The sequence below is a fragment of the Tachyglossus aculeatus genome, chromosome X1 (assembly GCF_015852505.1).
Source record: "Tachyglossus aculeatus isolate mTacAcu1 chromosome X1, mTacAcu1.pri, whole genome shotgun sequence".
NCBI classification, from domain to species: Eukaryota; Metazoa; Chordata; class Mammalia; order Monotremata; family Tachyglossidae; genus Tachyglossus; species Tachyglossus aculeatus.
Window position 1 is genome coordinate 95,800,960 of NC_052101.1, and position 19,942 is coordinate 95,820,901.

Below are 19,942 nucleotides of genomic sequence, written 5' to 3' on the forward strand. Positions count from 1 at the left end.
GGGCCGTAAAGAGGAGAATAACCACAATCGTACCTCTTTAACCAGTGTGTTCTTAAGACAGTCGATCGTATCGTTAAAAAAAAATGATAAAGGAACTGGAATTTCAGAGCCAATGCGAAGGAGGTCCTTTAAAATTTTAAACACAGTAAACCTGAGCAGGAAACAGGAAGGTGTAAAATAGCTGGCCACGTGTGAAGGTCGGGGGCAACAGTGATAAGCGTTGCCCTCGAAAAGGGAAGTGGTGTGGCCTAGTGGAAAGAGCAAGGCCCTGGGAGTCAGAGGACCTGGGTTCTAATCCCGGCTCTGCCACTTGCCTGCTGTGGGACCTTGGGCAAGTCACTTCGCTTCTCTTTGTCTCGGTTCCCTCACCTGCAAAATGGGGATTCGATATCCGTTCTCCCTGCCAACTTGAAGCGGCACGTGAAGCAGCGTGGCTCAGTGGAAAGAGCACGGGCTTGGGAGGCAAAGGTCAAGGGTTCGAATCCCGCCCCTGCCACTTGTCTGCTTGGGCAGGCCACTTAACTTCTCTGTGCCTCAGTTACCTCATCTGTAAAATGGGGATGAGGACTGTGAGCCCCACGTGGGACAACCTGATCACTTTGTATCCCCCCAGCAGCTTAGAACAGTGCTTCGCACATAGTAAGCACTTAACAAATGCCATTATTATTATTACTACTACTACTTAGACTGTGAGCCCCACGTGGGATCTGAGGATCTTGTATCGGCCCGAGCACCCAGTACACTGGCACATAGTAAGCGCTTACCAAATAACACAATTATTATCATCATTATTATTACTACTACTAATAATAATAGGTTGTAAGGAAAGGGGAACACAGGAACATATTATTCAATCGTATTTATTGAGCGCTTACTGTGTGCAGAGCGCTGCATTTGACTGCCAAGTGGCCAGAGGATTCGGGACGATATAGGCCTAGGAGAAAGGTGACCTGGACATGGATATATAATGCTTTTATAACCAACAATCATGAACTGCACTTAAGATTTGTTCTTGGTATTACTGTTTTAATAGTAGTAGTAATAACAACAATAAAACTAGTATTTGTTAAGGGCTTACTATGTGCTAAGCAATGTATTAAGTGCTTGGGTAGAGACGATATAAGCAGAACAGACACAGTCCCTGTCCCACATGGGGTTCACAGCCTGAGGGAGAGGGGAAACAAGTACTGAATCCCCATTTTACAGATGAGGAAACTGAGGCACAGAGCCATTAGGTGGCTTGCCCAAGGTCACACAGCAAGCAAGTGGTGGAGCTAGGATTTGAAATGGTTCAAACCAATCTTCAAATGTGCTCTTAATTGTACAGGTAAAAGTCAAAGGTTTTTATGGGACAGCAAAAATGCAAAATTGTTTAGGGGGAGATGGGATGATGGGCATGGAGTTATGAAGAAAGCAATGGGGTAAATAGCGGAGAAATCACCAGAAGTTAGGTAAAACAGCACATGTATTTTAAAGTAGTTTAATGTAATGCCATTTTTATGAACTGTTTTAATAATAATACTGTTGGTATTTGTTAAGCGCTTACTATAATAATAATAATAATGATGATGATGGCATTTGTTAAGCGCTTACTATGTGCAAAGCACTGTTCTAATAATACTAATAATGATGATGGCATTTGTTAAGCGCTTACTATGTGCAAAGCACTGTTCTAAGCGCTGGGGATGGTACAAGGCGATCAGGTTGTCCCACATGGGGCTCCCCGTCTTAATCCCCATTTTCCACACGAGGTAGCTGAGGCCCAGAGAAGTGAAGTGACTTGCTCAAAGTCACACAGCTGACAACTGGTGGAGCCAGGATTTGAACCCATGACCTGACTCCTAAGCCTGTGCTCTTTCCACTGAGCCACGCTGCTTCTCTACTATGTGCCAGGCACTATTCTAAGCGCTAGGCCAGATCACGCAAGTTCTCTCCTGGACTTCACCTTCCTGTTGACTTCGGTATGCCTGATGTTCTCCCCTGATTCTGGCCCTTTGGCTAATTCCTGTTTGTCTCTTGCCCTTCCTGAGTTAACTACCGGTGGGTTTCCCTTGCTTTACTGTGGGCCGGGAATGTGTCTACCCACTCTGTTATACTGTACTCTCCCAAGCATCTAGTACAATATTCTGCACACGGTAAGCGCTCAATAAATACCACTGGTTAACTGATTGCTCCAACATCATCTGGTGACTGTCCCAAATCATCTTCCTTCCACCTGGACCTTTAATTGGGAAATCAGCCCCCTTTATCTGCAGTCTGCCTGGGCTGGCCCTCCCCTTCCTTCTAGCCCCTGGGTTCCCCCAACCTTTCCCTAGATCCCCTTACCTGGTGCTCCTTCTTTCCCAGATTAGGAGCCCTCAAAGGACAGGGCCTGTGTCTAATCTCCACCTGGATACTCTTTTCCAGCACTCGGTACAGTGCTCTGCAAGCAGTAAGTGCTTACTATCATTACTACTACTCTCAATCCATCGATCAATCAATGGTAGTTACGGTGAGCAGAGCACTGTATTAAGCACTCGGGAGAATACGATAGAGTCGGTAGAAACATTCCTTACCCAAAGCTCTCTTCTCCTGCCCTCCATCCCTCAGACTTCTTCCCTTATCTCTCCCTCTCACTTGCTCCCAGGCCCCCTTACCCGGTGCCACCCCATATACCCTGCTCCCTTTCCAGAGATGAGGCAGGCACCCACCTCCTCTCCTGGTCATGATGCAATCCCCCAATCTAAATCAATCAATCAATCAATCGACAGGTTGCACCATCCCACCCTAAGTGACGGTTAAGGAGACAATAGCCACCGACGTACCTCTTTAACCAATGTCTTCTTGAAACAGTCAAAGGTACCACTGAAGAGAGGAAGCTGTCCTGGCTGCGGCTTCGGCTGGGTCTGGAGTCGAACCTACACAAGTGTTAAAAAAAAACACAGTCAGCTCTCGATAATCCACGGGCTGATGGTTCACTTCCACACTACTTACTCACCTGTAAATCTGTTCAAAGACGCATTAGGGGGAGGAAAAAAAAAATCATTAGGTTAAAACCACGTTTTTAGTTTCCCTACGTATCTCCCTTATTGAGAAGCAGCGTGGTGTCGTGGCTAGAGCACGGGCCTCAAAGTCAGAAGGTCATGAGTCCTAATCCCGGCTCCACCACCTGTCTGCCGAGTGACCTTGGGCCAGTCACTTCACTCCTGTTACCGCATCTGGAAAATGGGGACTGTGCGCTCCACGTGGGACAGAGACGGCGTCCAACCTGACCTGCTTGTATCCACCCGGCGCTCCGTACAGCGCCTGGCACATAGTAAGCGCTTAACAGACACCGTCATCATTATTATTACTTATTCATGTTACTCCCCGGACCATTTCTGCGCATAAGTGAGAATTAACTGTACTCAAGTGATCAAAAGTGTGTAGAAAGAAACCATTTTTGGGAAGCAAAATAGCTACTCTGCTCCCGCCTTTGTTTCTGAGTAAGCTGAGGGAGACGCTGGCCTTAGATGCAACCTGAAAGCGAGAGTTTTACTGAAGCGGCCTCTCCTCTTTCAGCTGTACTCTTCCGCTTCTGCCTGCGTTTCACTCTGGCTGTGATCAGAGAAGAAAACTATGCTGAACTGGGCATCTCAGCAGGCATTAAACGTCACGGGGCGCTGATAAGGAATGGGTCAGATTTTTAAGAGAAATGAGACTAAGGGCCTTGTCCAGTCCCAACGGGGTGGGCTGAGGCCTTGGGTGAAAGGAGCCGGCGGTGGTGGCAGCGGAGTGACTGTAGCGGGGGATGCCAAAAAAGGACAGGAAGGCGGGAGAAAGCCATTCCAGAGGAGCTTCGAAAAGGGAGGACAGTGAAGCAGCATGGCCAAGTGGACCGAGAACAGGCCTGAGAATCGGAAGGTCATGGGTTCCAATCTCAGCTCCTCAACTTGTCTGCTATGTGACCTTGGTCAAGTCCCTTTACTTCTCTGGGCCTCAGTTACCTCATCTGTAAAATGGGGATGAAGGCTGGGAGCCCCACGTGGGCCAGGGACTGTGTCCAAACCAACACCAGTGCTTAGTACAGTGCTTGGCACGTAGTAAGCACTTAACAAATACCGTCATCATTATTATTATTATCTATAGTGCAATAAGAAGCCATTCATTCAATCGTATTTACTGAGCGCTTACTGTGCGCAAAGCACCGTACTAAGCATTTGGGAGAGCACAATGCCAACAGCGTTGGTAGTCACATTCCCTGCCCAAAAGGAGCTTACAATCTAAAATAAATTATGGATAGGTACCAAAGTGCTGCGGGGCTGAGAGTGGGATGTATAACAGGTGCTTGTAGGGTACAGATCCAAGTACGTAGGCGATTCAATCAATCAATCAATCAATCAATCGTATTTATTGAGCGCTTACTATGTGCAGAGCACTGTACTAAGCGCTTGGGAAGTACAAATTGGCATCACATAGAGACAGTCCCTACCCAACAGTGGGCTCACAGTCTAAAAGGGGGAGACAGAGAACAGAACCAAACATACCAACAAAATAAAATAAGTAGGATAGAAATGTACAAGTAAAATAAATAAATAAATAAATAAATAGAGTAATAAATATGTACAACCATATATACATATATACAGGTGCTGTGGGGAAGGGAAGGAGGTAAGATGGGGGGATGGAGAGGGGGACGAGGGGGAGAGGAAAGAAGGGGCTCAGTCTGGGAAGGCCTCCTGGAGGAGGTGAGCTCTCAGCAGGGCCTTGAAGGGAGGAAGAGAGATTCAGAAGGGAGAGGGAGTAGGGGAAATGAGGGCTGAGTCAGGGAAGGCCTCTTGGAGGAGGTGTAGCTTTAATAAGGCTTTGAAGGCGGGGAGAGGGGTGGTCTGGCGTATATGGAGGGCGGGAGGAGTTCCAGGTCAGAGGGAGGACGTGGGCGAGGGGTCGGTGGCGAGATAGATGTGATCGAGGTACAGTGAGTAGGTTGGCGTTGGACGAGCAAAGCGCGCAGGCTGGGTTGTAGTACGAAATCAGCGAGGTAAGATAGGAGGGGACTGCTTTAAAGCCGACGGTAAGGAGTTTCTGTTTGATGCAGAAGTGGATGGGCAACCGCTGGAGGTTTCTGAGTGGGGGAATGCAGGCTGAACTTTTGTTCAGTACAGTAATTCAGGCAGCAGATTGAAGTAAGGACTGGAATGAGGAGAGAGAAGAGACAGAGGGTCAACGAGGAGACCGAAGCAGTAGCCAAGGGATACGATAAGGGCTTGGATCGGCATAATAGCCATTTGGATGGAGGCGAAAGGGCAGATTTTAGTGACTTTGTGAAGGTAGAACCAACAGGATCAACCAACAAACAAGACACAGGATTTGGTGACAGTCTGAATACGTGGGTTGAATCAAAGAGATAATAATAATAATGATGGCATTTATTAAGCGCTTACTATGTGCAAAGAACTGTTCTAAGCGCTGGGGAGGCTACAAAGAGATGAGTTGAGGACAATGCCAATGCCTGTGAGATAGGGAGGGTGGCAGTGCTGTCTACAGTGATGGGAAAGTCAAGGGGAGGACAGGTTTGGGTGGGAAAATGAGGAGTTACGTTTTGGACGTGTCACGTTTGGGGTGTCGGCGGGACATCCGGATAGAGATGTTCTGAAGGCAGAAGGAAATACGAGACTGCAGAGAAGGAGAGAGGCCAAGGCTGGCGACAGAGATTTGGAAATCGGCCGTGTAAAGATAGCAGTCAAAGCTGTGGGAGTAAAATGAGTTCTCCAAGGGAGTGGGTGCAGATGAAGAATAGAAGGGGACCCAGAACTAGCCCTGAAGGACTCCCACAGTTCAGTTCGCGTCCCCGTCTTCCCTATTAGACCGTAACCTCCTTGAGGACACTGTCGGGGTGAATTCCATCTCTTCTACGTTCCCTAGTGTCTAACACAGTGCTCTGCATACAGCAGGCGCTCAATAAATACTACTGAACGAATGAATTGAATGAACAGGTGCTAAACGAATCCTGCTGCTGCTGGAAGGGGGAGAAGGAAGGGCTAGGAGATTTCTTGTCCAGTAAGCAGGTGCTTAGGGTGAGTTTGGAGAAGTTGAGCACGGGGAAAGGAACAGGGAAGGAAGATGAGCAGGTCTGTTTGAGACGTTTAGAAGGGGCAGAGTGTTGAAAAAGCAGCGTGGCTTAGTGGAAAGAGCACGGGCGTGGGAGCCGGAGGACGTGGGCTCTAACTCCGGCTCCGCCACCTGTCCGCCAAGCCGCTTAACTTCTCTATGCCTCAGTTCCCTCATCTGAAAAATGGGGATTATGACTGCGAGCCTCACGTGGGACAACCTGATGACCTTGTATCTACCCCAGAGCTTAGAACAGTAGATTTGGGTGCCATTTGTATGTCGACAGTAGTTCAATTCACGGGAGGGGTCACCGAGGCCCAGGGAAAAGAGCCATAGACAAAGGTTGTCTATGCCAGCTTATGCTATGTGTCTGTTTATCGCTATATTGTACTCTCTCAAGCACTTAGTGCTCTGCACACAATAAGCACTCAATAAGCGCAACTGACTGACTGCTTGAGACAAACTCCACAGCCAACGATGGGGGATTGATGTGGCTTCCAAAGGAAAGACAGGAGGCAAAGCACTGTAGGCCTGAGCAGGTTTAGGGAAGTGATTTCCTGCATCTCTAGAGGAAAAGGGAGCGAAGGATCAAACGACTAGGTTAATCAATGTAATTAGCTGGTGAGGATCATTACCTAAGCTCTCCCCTTCGTTTTGGAGGTCTCCTTAGGCTAACCTACCCATTCATCCAGATCCAGGGTGATCAACAATTGAGGTCAGGCAGATAGCGAAGCAGCAAGACCTAGGTAGGCCTGGGCGTCAGAAGGACCTGAGTTCTAATCCTGGCTCTGCCACCTGTCTGCTGCGTGACCTTGGATGAGTCACTTCAGTGACCTCATCTGTAAATTGGGGATTAAGACTGTGACAGGGACTGTGTCCAATCTGATTAGTTTGCATCTAATCCAGCTCTTAGAAAAGTGCTTGACACAGAGTAAGCGCTTAAATACATTATTAGCATTATTATTATTTGTTGATGGCATTTATTTTACTCCTCACATGTCTCTCGGTAGAATGCTGCCCAGACAAATATCTTTTGGGCTGGTAAAATTGGGGGTACTTATTTACAGGGGTGTTTTAAGGCCATAATTTAGGGAAAAAAAAACAAACCACAGTCATAAATAAGTGTCTCAGGTTGACTGCAAGGAAATAACTTCCCGGGCTCAGTCAGGACCAAACATTTCAATTGGCAGCTTCATCTAGGGCCACAAAACAGAACTGCTCTGAGCTACTATTTAAATACCGTCATTTTAAAAATGCTCAAGTTGAACAAAAGAATTTCTCTCCGGCTTCGTAGTTCCCTAACCAGACAAACTGCTTCACACACGTTCTAAATATGGGGGAATTTTCAGTGTGCAATTAATCACCATGTATTAAATGCGGCCTCTGCCTCAGGACAATTTATATTATGTTTATTCCCAAATTAAAAGTAAGTTTTGAAGGGAAGTGAATCTGGGTCTTCTGACTTGCATCCCGGTGCTCTTTCCATTAGGATATGCTGAGGACCTACTGCGTGCAGAGCATTGTACTAAGTGCCTGGGACAGTACAGAAGAATTAGCAGACATGATTCTTGCCCATAAGGAACATACAATCTAGTGAGAGAAATGGACCCGTCCAGGTGCGAGTAGTAGCGAAGAAATGTCACCTTTGGTGTCTTCTCCAATACAGAAATGCAGTTTGAAATAGCTCATGAATGAACCCAAGTTCATTCTAATAACGCACTAGCAGATACTCATCAAACCCCCGAAAGCCCTTCTGCCGTTCTTAAAGGAGGGTGGGAAGATTGTCACCTTATCTATTTTTCGTTCTCCACATCACTGTATTTGACAGAAGCAACTTTCTACTGAGAAGCTAGTACGAAGCTCCCTTCCTGAATCCTTCTTTAAGACTCACTTCTCCCAACAAGTCTAACCTGGAAACAAACAGAGTCAATACCCTTCATTCCCCTTAACACACTCATTCCTATCCTGTGCTTTGTGAATCTTTTAAACCTGTACAATTTGGGCACCTAAGTCCACTGGGCCTAATGTGATGTCCTGTTCGGAACCCTAGCTTATGTTGGCGCTAAATAAATATTTGCTAGTAAGCAGAAACTTGAAAATTTTCAGTCTCCTCCCACTGTCAGCAGGTCAATTGGCAAGCAAGGGGGTATCGCGAGCATTGGAGACGGTGCCCGTTTGCACAATCGAAGACTAAGGCCCGTGCCAAAGGACGCCATCTCCAGATCCACCTGCGCTGTCGCCGGGCAGAGGCTGAGTTGCCAGCAGCGACCTGGTAAGTATTTTAAGCCTAGCAACAAAGATCAAAGTGGATGAAGTTAGTGCAATCTTCAGGTCACCGCTGCCATCAACCAAAATTGAGCTAAAGAACACTGCCACCGTCATTCTCCCTTCATATTACCTTCAGTGACGCAACACGGAATTAGCGAGGCAAAGAAACAAAGCGTTACAAAGGGACTCGATGACTGAGGACGAAAAGGCGCTCATTCTCCCTACAGATATCACGTAGTAACTGAGAAACCTAGTTGGAGGTTTTTTTAAAAAAACGGCGAGGGTCGAGAGCTATTTCAAACTGCATTTCTGTATTGGAGAAGACACCAAAGGTGACATTTCTTCACTATCACTCGCACCTGGACAGGTCCACGTCTCTCACTAGATTGTATGTTCCTTATGGGCAAGAATCATGTCTGCTAATTCTTCTGTACTGTCCCAGGCACTTAGTACAGTGCTCTGCATGCAGTAGGTCCTCAGCATATCCTAATGGAAAGAGCACCGGGATGCAAGTCAGAAGACCCAGATTCACACACATTTCCTTTCTGTGCGACCTTGGCTGTATCACTTAACTTCCCTGTTAAGTTCTCAGTTGACTCATCAGAAAAACGGGGACAAAATACCTTTTCTCCCTCCCTCTTAGGCTATGAGCTCAATGCGGAACAGATGTGTCCAGTCGACCTCAGCTCTTAGCACAGTGCTTGGCACATAGTAAATGCTTAATAAGGATCATCACCACCTATATAATTATCACTCTTGATTGCCCAGTTGAAATCGCTTGCTCTGGAACTGATGGCCGACGAAGTGTCCACTTTTATGAACTTACCGGAGAAGCAGCACCGCCCCCTCCTTCTTAGCCCTCCATTCCCGTGGCTTGCCTGCCTCAATCTATTCTAGTCTTGGAATTTTTTCCCCGCCTACAGCTTCAACACAGTGGACCTTGCTCCTCGTTGCTGCCTTGCTGCCATTTCTACCACCCAAACCCCTTCCGCACCTGTCGGTCCCTGCCTCCTAGCCTGCCAAGTCAGTGGACTAGGGCAGAATGAGTGGGAGAGCAAGTAGAAGCAAAGGCAGAGGGAAAGGGAGAAAGGAGTGAAGGAGAAGCGCTTAGTACAGTGCTCTGCACACAGTAAGCACTCAATAAATACGACTGAATGAATGAGAAGGATGGGGGAGAAGGCCTAAGGCCTCATCCCTCCTTTTCTCCCCGTCCCCTGCTGCCGTATGCCTTCCATATGCTGTCCCCCTTCCTGGTTCCAGCCCTGGAAAGCGAAGGCCGCCAGGTTCAGCAGAGGCTAAGTCCATCACGGAGTGGCTGTAGGAAAAATAAATACAAGTTAAAAGAAGAGATACAGAATAAGTTGGGGGGAAGGAGAGCGGTTAGATAATAAGGGGAAAGATGAGGTAGGGGTTAGAAGGCCAGAAAAGGCTCAGATCCACGGGGAGGAGTGGAGCAGGCCAAGGTTTACATAGCTCAACAGAAAAAAGATCATGCACGTAAATAATAATAATAATAATGATGGCATTTGTTAAGCACTTACTATGTGCAAAGCACTGTTCAAAGCGCTGGGGGGGATACAATGTGATCAAGTTGTCCCACGTGGGGCTCACAGTCTTAATCCCCATTTTTACGGATGAGGTAACTGAGGCTCAGAGAAGTTAAGTGACTTGCCCAAGGTCACACAGCAGACTTGTGGTGGAGCCGGGATTCAAACCCATGACCTCTGACTCCAAAGCCCGTGCTCTTTCCACTGAGCCATGCTGTAAAGTGCGAGGTTCGCACAGCAGCAGAATTTTCTCAGCCTGGGGAAGGAGGAACTTTTACTGACCTGTTTGCTTCAGCCTTACCCACTTCTCTGACAGTTTCGGAGATCTCCTCCCACTATCTCTAAACAATCACCAAACCCTTGGGAGTCAGAGGACGTGGGTTCTAATCCCAGGTCGGCCAACTGTCTGCTGTGTGCCGTTGGGCAGGCCATTTAACTTCTCTGTGCCTCAGTTCCCTCATCTGTAAAATGGGGATGAAGACTGTGAGCCCCACGTGGGACAACCTGATTACCTTGGACCTACCCCAGCGCTTAGCACCGTGCTTGGCACATAGTAAGCCCTTAAATGCCATAATTATTAATATTATTATTATGTCTCCCTCCACAGCCCAAAAGCCCTCATTTCCCTTTCACCCTGGTCCATGCTCTGGTCAGGTCTTCTCATGAAATCTGCAATCTTTTATTTACTCCCTAAGCTTTCGGCCTTCCAACTCCAATCCTCCCGTCGAAATGTAACGACAAAACAGAACTCCTTATCGTCCCAGCTCAATCCTGTCCTCCCTCTCCCCTAACTTTCCCACCGCTGTAGAGCGCACCACCATCCCTTCCTGTCTCACAAGGCTGTAACCTTGGCATTACCCGTCACTTATCTCTCTCACTCAACCCACATATTCAATCTGTCACTAAATCCTGTCGGTTCAACCTTCACAGCGCCGCTAAAATCCACCCTTTCCGCTCCAAACTGCTACCATGTTAATCCAAGGACTTATCCTATAGCCTGCTTTGATTATACTACCAGCCTCCTTGGTGAATTCCGTGACTCCTGGCTCGTCACTCTGCTGCCCGGATCATTTTTCTACAAAAACGTTCAGTCCACGTTTCCCCAGTCCTCCAGAACCTCCAAGGGTGCCCATCCACCTCCAAATCAAACAGAAACCCTTTACCGTCGGCTTTAAAGCATTCAGTCACCCCCTCTCCTACCTCACCTCGCTACTTTCCTACTACAACCCAGTCCCCGCACTTCACTCCTCTGATGTCAACCTACTCGATGCACCTCGATCTCAACATCTCGCTTCCGACCTCTCGCCCACCTCCTGTCTCTGGCCTGCAACACCCTCCCTCTTCATATTTTTCGACCGTGAGCCCACTGTTGGGTAGGGACCGTCTCTATGTGTTGCCAACTTGTACTTCCCAAGCGCTTAGTACAGTGCTCTGCACACAGTAAGTGCTCAATAAATGCGATTGATGATGATCTGTCAGACCATTACCCTCCCCACCTTCAAAGTCTTACTGAAGGCGCATCTTCTCCGGGAGGCCTTCCCTGACTAGGCCCTCATTTCCTCCTCTCCCACGCCCATCTGTGTCGCCCTGACTTGCTCCCTTTCTTCACCCCCGCCCCGGGCACTCATGTGTACCTTCATAATCTATTTATATTATTGTCTGTCTCCCCCTCTAAGTTGTAAGCTCACTGAGGGCAGGGAATCTGTTATATTGTACTCTCCCAAGCACTTGTACTCTCTGCACACACCGAGTGCTCAATAAATACGACTGATCGAACAAAACAGCACTACAAAAATAGTTCCCTGGCTCTCCGTTCTAATGAAAGAATTGCCTTTCAAGTCTCTCTAGTATAGTATCAATTTCTCATAGCCAAGCCTACATAAGCCTCTTCTCTAGGGCCCTGTCCTTCTAAAACACCTTTTCTTTCTGCCCTCCTGAGCCCCCTTTCAGTCTTCCATCCTTTTAGGTGTGCTGGGAAGAAACTACCAGCATCTAACTGGATTTCTCCTTCCCCTCTTCCAAGACCCTCCTTAAAACTCATTTACAGTAACAATGACGACTGTGGCATTTGTTAAGCACTTACTACGCGCTTTACTGGCCACTGGGGTAGGTATGAGAGAATCATCGGACACAGTCCCCTGTCCCGCATGGGGTTCGCAATCTAAGTCAGACAGAGAATGGGTATGTAATCCCTGTTTTACAGATGAGGCAACTGAGGCCCCAGAGAAGTACGGTGACTTGTCCAAGGTCACACGGCAGGCAAGTGGCGGAGCTGGGATCAGAACCCAGGTCCTCTGGCTCTTCGGCCTGTGCTCTTTCCGCTAGCCCACACTGCTTCTCAATTTCCCTTCTTTTGGAAAGTCTTTCACAGGCCTCGACACTTGCTACGATCCAGCGCCGGGAGCGAAAACTCCCTCGGGTGGGACACCTACCTCATCTGGAAAATGGGGATGAAGACCGGGTGCCCCAGGTGGGACAACCTGATGAGCCTGAGTCTCCCCCGGCGCTTAACAAATACCATAATCACGATTATCGTTATTATTATTCCCCTCCAATGCTCACGCCTGGCATACCCTACACAGAGGCTCCAAAGCTTCCCAAGTGATCCCCCGGCGATCCCTGGAAAATTCAGGAGAAGCAGCATGGCTCAGTGGCACGAGTATATTTACTCTTCTACTTACTATTCTATTTATTCTGTTAATGATGTGCATCCCCAAAGTCTCTTCCCCCCTTTCTCCATCCCCCCGGCTCTCAACACTCTCTGCTACTCTCCCATCCTTCCCAGCAGTATCCTCAGAGGAACTCTCCTCCCTCCTCTCAAGTGCTACTCCGGCCACCTGTGCTTCTGACCCCATTCCCTCTCATCTTATGAAATCTCTCGCTCCATCCCTTCTCCCCTCCTTAACTTCCATCTTCAACCGCTCACTCTCCACTGGCTCCTTCCCCTCTGCCTTCAAACATGCCCATGTCTCTCCCATCCTAAAAAAACCCTCTCTTGACCCCACCTCACCTTCTAGTTATCGTCCCATATCCCTCCTACCATTCCTTTCCAAACTCCTTGAACGAGTTGTCTACACGCGCTGCCTAGAATTCCTCAACAACAACTCTCTCCTCGACCCCCTCCAGTCTGGCTTCCGTCCCCTTCATTCCACGGAAACTGCCCTCTCCAAGGTCACCAATGACCTCCTGCTTGCCAAATCCAACGGCTCATATTCTGTCCTAATCCTCCTCGACCTCTCAGCTGCCTTTGACACTGTGGACCACCCCCTTCTCCTCAACACGCTATCTGACCTTGGCTTCACAGACTCCGTCCTCTCCTGGTTCTCCTCTTATCTCTCCGGTCGTTCTTTCTCAGTCTCTTTTGCAGGCTCCTCCTCCCCCTCCCATCCTCTTACTGTGGGGGTTCCCCAAGGTTCAGTGCTTGGTCCCCTTCTGTTCTCAATCTACACTCACTCCCTTGGTGACCTCATTCGCTCCCACGGCTTCAACTATCATCTCTACGCTGATGACACCCAGATCTCCATCTCTGCCCCTGCTCTCTCCCCCTCCCTCCAGGCTCGCATCTCCTCCTGCCTTCAGGACATCTCCATCTCGATGTCCGCCCGCCACCTAAAGCTCAACATGTCGAAGACTGAACTCCTTGTCTTCCCTCCCAAACCCTGCCCTCTCCCTGACTTTCCCATCTCTGTTGACGGCACTACCATCCTTCCCGTCTCACAAGCCCGCAACCTTGGTGTCATCCTCGACTCCGCTCTCTCATTCACCCCTCACATCCAAGCTGTCACCAAAACCTGCCGGTCTCAGCTCCGCAACATTGCCAAGATCCGCCCTTTCCTCTCCATCCAAACCGCTACCCTGCTCATTCAAGCTCTCATCCTATCCCGTCTGGACTACTGCACCAGCCTTCTCTCCCATCTCCCATCCTCTTGTCTCTCCCCACTTCAATCCATACTTCATGCTGCTGCCCGGATTATCTTTGTCCAGAAACGCTCTGGACATATTACTCCCCTCCTCAAAAACCTCCAATGGCTACCGATCAATCTGCGCATCAGGCAGAAACTCCTCACCCTGGGCTTCAAGGCTGTCCATCACCTCGCCCCCTCCTACCTCACCTCCCTTCTCTCCTTCTACTGCCCAGCCCGCAACCTCCGCTCCTCCACCGCTAATCTCCTCACGTGCCTCGTTCTCGCCTGTCCCGCCGTCGACCCCCGGCCCACGTCATCCCCCGGGCCTGGAATGCCCTCCCTCTGCCCCTCCACCAAGCTAGCTCTCTTCCTCCCTTCAAGGCCCTGCTGAGAGCTCACCTCCTCCAGGAGGCCTTCCCAGACTGAGCCCCTTCCCTCCTCTCCCCCTCGTCCCCCTCTCCATGCCCCCATCTTACCTCCTTCCCTTCCCCACAGCACCTGTATATATGTATATATGGTTGTACATATTTATTACTCTATTTATTTATTTATTTATTTATTTTACTTGTACATTTCTATCCTATTTATTTTATTTTGTTGGTATGTTTGGTTCTGTTCTCTGTCTCCCCCTTTTAGACTGTGAGCCCACTGTTGGGTAGGGACTGTCTCTATGTGTTGCCAATTTGTACTTCCCAAGCGCTTAGTACAGTGCTCTGCACATAGTAAGTGCTCAATAAATAAGATTGATTGATTGATTGATTGATCTAGCTTTAATTCTATTTGTTCTGACGATTTTGACACCTGTCTCCATGTTTTGTTTCGTTGTCTGTCTCCCCCTTCTAGACTGGGAGCCCGTTGTTGGGCAGGGGCCGTCTCTATATGTTGCTGACTTTCACTCATTCATTCAATCGTATTTATTGAGCGCTTACTGTGTGCAGAGCACTGGACTAAGCGCTTGGGAAGTCCAAGCTGGCAACATATAGAGACGGCCCCTACCCATCAGTCTAGACTTGGACTTCCCAAGTGCTTAGTCCAGTGCTCTGCACACAGTAAGTGCTCAATAAATACGATTGAATGAATGAATGAATGAAGATCATTCTGTATATATATGTATATATACACATATATATGTATATATACACATATATGTATATATATGTATATATATGTGTGTATATATGTATATGTCTGTATATATGTATATATGTTTGTACATATTTATTACTCTATTTATTTATTTTACTTGTACATATCTATTCTATTTATTTTATTTTGTTAGTATGTTTGGTTTTGTTCTCTGTCTCCCCCTTTTAGACTGTGAGCCCACTGCTGGGTAGGGACTGTCTCTATATGTTACCAACTTGTACTTCCCAAGCGCTTAGTACAGTGCTCTGCACACAGTAAGCGCTCAATAAATACGATTGATGATGATGATGAAGAGCCCGGGCTTGGGAGTCAGAGATCGTGGGTTCCAATCCCGGCTTCACCCCTCGTCTGCTGCGTGACCTTGGGCAAGTCACATCCCCTCTCTGGGCCTCAGTCACCTCATCTGGAAAACGGGAAGACTGTGAGCCCCACCTCCCCCAGCGCTCAGAACAGTCATTCATTCATTCAATCATATTTATTGAGCACTTGGGAAGTCCAAGTTGGCCACATGTTCATTCATTCATTCAATCGCATTTATTGAGCACTTACTGTGTGCAGAGCACTGGACTAAGCGCTTGGGAAGTCCAAGTTGGCCACATGTTCATTCGTTCATTCATTCAATCATATTTATTGAGCGCTTACTGTGTGCAGAGCACTGCCCTAAGCGCTTGAGAAGTCCAAGATGGCAACATATAGAGATGGCATAGTAAGCGCTTAATCAATCAATCGTATTTATTGAGTGCTTACTGTGTGCAGAGCACTGTCCTAAGCGCTTGAGAAGTCCAAGATGGCAACATATAGAGACGGCATAGTAAGCGCTTAATCAAGCAATCGCATTTATTGAGCGCTTACTGTGTGCAGAGCACTGTCGTAAGCGCTTGAGAAGTCCAAGATGGCAACATATAGAGACGGCATAGTAAGCGCTTAAATCAATCAATCGTATTTATTGAGCGCTTACTGTGTGCAGAGCACTGTCGTAAGCGCTTGAGAAGTCCAAGATGGCAACACATAGAGATGGCATAGTATGCACTTAATCAATCAATCAATCGTATTTATTGAGCACTTACTGTGTGCAGAGCACTGTCGTAAGCGCTTGAGAAGGCCAAGATGGCAACATATAGAGATGGCATAGTAAGGCTTAATCAATCAATCAATCAATCGTATTTATTGAGCGCTTACTGTGTGCAGAGCACTGTCCTAAGCGCTTGGGAAGCACCAGCTGGCAACATACAGAGACAGTCCCTACCCAACAGTGGGCTCACAGTCTATGGGAAGCAGCGCGGCTCAGCGGAAAGAGCCCGGGCTTTGGAGTCAGAGGCCGTGGGTTCAAATCCCGGCTCCGCCACTTGTCATCATCAACCACCATCAATCATCAATCGTATTTATTGAGCGCTTACTGTGTGCACAGCACTGTACTAAGCGCTTGGGAAGTCCAAGTTGGCAACATATAGAGACGGTCCCTACCCAACAGTGGGCTCACAGTCTAAAAGCTGTGTGACTTTGGGCAAGTCACTTCACTTCTCTGGGCCTCAGTCCCCTCATCCGTAAAATGGGGATGAAGACTGGGAGCCCCTCGTGGGACAACTTGATCACCTTGTATCCCCCCCAGTGCTCAGAACAGTGCTTGGCACATAGTAAGCGCTTAACAAATACCAACATTAGAGGAGCAGTGTGGCTCAATGGAAAGAGCCCGGGCTTTGGAGTCAGAGGTCATAGGTTCAAGCCTCGGCTCCGCCAATTGTCAGCTGTGTGACTTCGGGCAAGTCACTTCCCTTCTCTGTGCCTCAGTGACCTCATCTGTAAAATGGGGATTAAGACTGTGAGCCCCTCATGGGCCAACCTGACCACCTTGTAACCTCCCCAGCGCTTACAGCAGTGCTTGGCACGTAGTAAGCGCTTAATAAATGCCATCATTATTATTATTATTAGAAGGGGGAGGCCGAGAACAAAACCCAACATATGAACCCACTGTTGGGTAGGGACTGTCTCTATGTGTTGCCAACTTGTACTTCCCAAGCGCTTAGTCCAGTGCTCTGCACACAGGAAGCGCTCAATAAATACGATTGATGATGATGACATGAACAAAGTAAAATAAAGAGAATAGCTATGTACAAGTAAAATAAATAGAGTAATAAATCTATACCAACATATATACAGGTGCTGTGGGGAGGGGAAGGAGGTAAGGCGGGGGGGGGGGATGGGCAAGCACAAATACAGGTGCTGTGGGGAAGGGAAGGAGGTAAGACGGGGGGGGATGGAAGGGGACAAATTCCACCGATTATCATTATTATTATATATTAATATATAATGTTAATATATAATATTACATATAATATTAATATATAATATTATGTGTAATATTAATATATGATGATATAATATTAATATATAATATTATGTATAATGTTGATATATAATATTATATATAATACGAATATATTACTAATAATAATAATTCTCGGCTCCAAGCGTTGGCCCTTCCCCTCAGGGGGGGGGCCCAGGTTACGACGCTTTCCTTCCCCCCGCCGGCCTCTCACCTTCACCGTGTCTAGGGGGTGGCCGACGAACACCAGGCACACTCCCCCGAAGCCGCCGGCGAAGAAGTTCTTCACGGGGCTGATGGGCTGCTCCAGCTTCGCCATGGCTCCGGTCTCACCTTCCCTCATCGCCGTCGTCGTCGTCGTCGTCTCCTCCCCCGCCTCAGACGGCGCGCCCGCCCGCCGCCGACCTTTCCCCCAGTTATCCGCGCTCGAGGCGGGGCGGGGCAGAGCGGCCACACCGCGGGGCACGTCGGGAAGGGGCGGGCCGGCCGCTCGCCAGGCCGAGGCCGCCCCGGCTCCGCCTGTCCCTTTGCTGCCCGTGGTAATTCGTCCGCCCGCCCACCGGGGGGCGAGACCTTTCCATCGTCGCCTCGCTGCTTTCGGTCATTCAATCGTATTTGTTCATTCATTCATTCAATTGGATTTATTCATTCATTCGATCAGTCGGATTTATTCGTATTTATTCATTCATTCAATCGGATTTATTCATTCATTCATTCAATCAATGGGATTTATTCATTCAGTCGATCAATCGGATTTATTCGTATTTATGCATTCATTCATTCAATCAATCGGATTTATTCATTCATTCGATCAATCGGATTTATTCATTCATTCATTCAATCGGATTTATTCATTCATGCGATCAATCAGGTTTATTCACTCATTCATTCCATCGGATTTACTCATTCATTCATTCGATCAATCGGATTTATTCATTCATTCGATCAATCGGATTTATTCGTATTTACGCATTCATTCATTCGATCAATCAGATTTATTCATTCATTCGATCAGTCGGATTTATTCATTCATTCATTCAACCGTATTTACTCATTCAATCAATCGGATTTATTCATTCATTCGATCAATCGGATTTATTCGTATTTATGCATTCATTCATTCAATCAATCGGATTTATTCATTCATTCAGTCAATCGTATTTATTCGTTCATTCATTCAAACGTATCTATTCATTCATTCAATCAATCAATCAATCGGATTTATTCATTCATTCGATCAATCGGATTCATTCATTCATTCAGTCGGATTCATTCATTCCATCATATTTATTGAGCACCTACTATGTGCAGAGCGCTGTACTAAGCGCCTTGGAAGTGCAAGTTGGCCATATGTTCATTCATTCATTCCATCATATTTATTGAGCGCTTACTGTGTGCAGAGTGCTGGACTAAGCGCTTGGGAAGTGCAAGTTGGCCACATGTCCGTTCACTCATTCATTCAATCGTATTTATTGAGTGCCTACTGTGTGCAGAGCACTGGACTAAGTGCTTGGGAAATCCAAGTTGGCCACATGTTCATTCATTCATCCATTCCATCGTATTTACTGAGTGCGTACTGTGCGCAGAGCGATTTATTTATTTCTTTTACTTGTACATATCTATTCTATTTATTTTATTTTGTTAGTATGTTTGGTTTTGTCTCCCCCTTTTAGATTGTGAGCCCACTGTTGGGTAGGAACTGTCTCTATATGTTGCCAATTTGTACTTCCCAAGAGCTTAGTACAGTGCTCTGCACACAGTAAGCGCTCAATAAATACGATTGATGATGATGATGATGATGACTAATCAGGTTGTCCCTTGTGGGGCCCACAGTCTTAATCCCCGTTTTACAGATGAGGGAAACGGAGGCACAGAGAAGTGAATAATAATAATAATGATGGTATTTGTTAATTGCTTACTATGGGCCAAGCACTGTTCTAAGCACTGGGGGAGATACAAGGTGATCACGTTGCCCCATGCGGGGCTCACACCCCCATTTTACAGATGAGGGAACTGAGGCACGGAGAAGCGAAGTGACTTGCCCAAAGTCACACGGCCGACAAGTGGCGGAGGCGGAATGGACTCCCAAGCCTGTGCTCCTGTGGTTTAATCTTTTAGACTGTGAGCCCACTGTTGGGTAGGGACTGTCTCTATATGTTGCCAACTTGGACTTCCCAAGCGCTTAGTACAGTGCTCTGCACACAGTAAGCACTCAATAAATACGATTGATTGATTGATTGAATGAATGAGAGGATGGTGGAGGACACAGAGGTGGCCCGGAGGATAATTTTGAGAAGCCGCGTGGCTTAGTGGAAAGAGCACGGGCTTGGGAGCCAGATGTCGCGGGTTACAACTGAGTCCGACGGCAAAAAAAATTCCAGAAATGGGGAAATGGCAGCGTGGAAGGAAAAATGGATTGATTGATACACTACAGAGCGGGGAGAGGGCGGAGCGTAGGATACGAGACTGAAGACGGGGCGAATATCAAGCGTTTAAGGAGGACGGGGCCTACGCAGAGGGGAAGGCACATAGGGGAAATGTGGACTCAGTCAGGAAAGGCGTCTTGGAAGGAACGTGATTTTAGGAGGGGATTTTAGAGGTGGGGAGAGCGGTGGGCTGTGGGATGGGAAGGGGGAGAAATCAATAGCAGATGTGCACGGAAGTGCTCCGGGGCTGAGGGGGGT

General features: G+C 47.7%; 1 protein-coding gene across 1 annotated transcript in view; it reads right to left on the minus strand.

Annotated features, from left to right (window-relative positions):
- SLC25A20 (solute carrier family 25 member 20) overlaps positions 1-17,651 on the minus strand; it is a 54,826-nt gene extending 37,175 nt beyond the window's left edge. Inside the window, exons 1-2 of the mRNA XM_038740196.1 lie at positions 17,473-17,651; positions 2,805-2,897 (exon numbers count right to left, since the gene is read on the minus strand). Coding sequence (XP_038596124.1) covers positions 2,805-2,897; positions 17,473-17,601 — 222 coding nt within the window. The 5' untranslated portion in view covers positions 17,602-17,651. The remainder of the gene's footprint in view (positions 1-2,804; positions 2,898-17,472) is intronic.
- Positions 17,652-19,942: the final 2,291 nt, after the last annotated feature.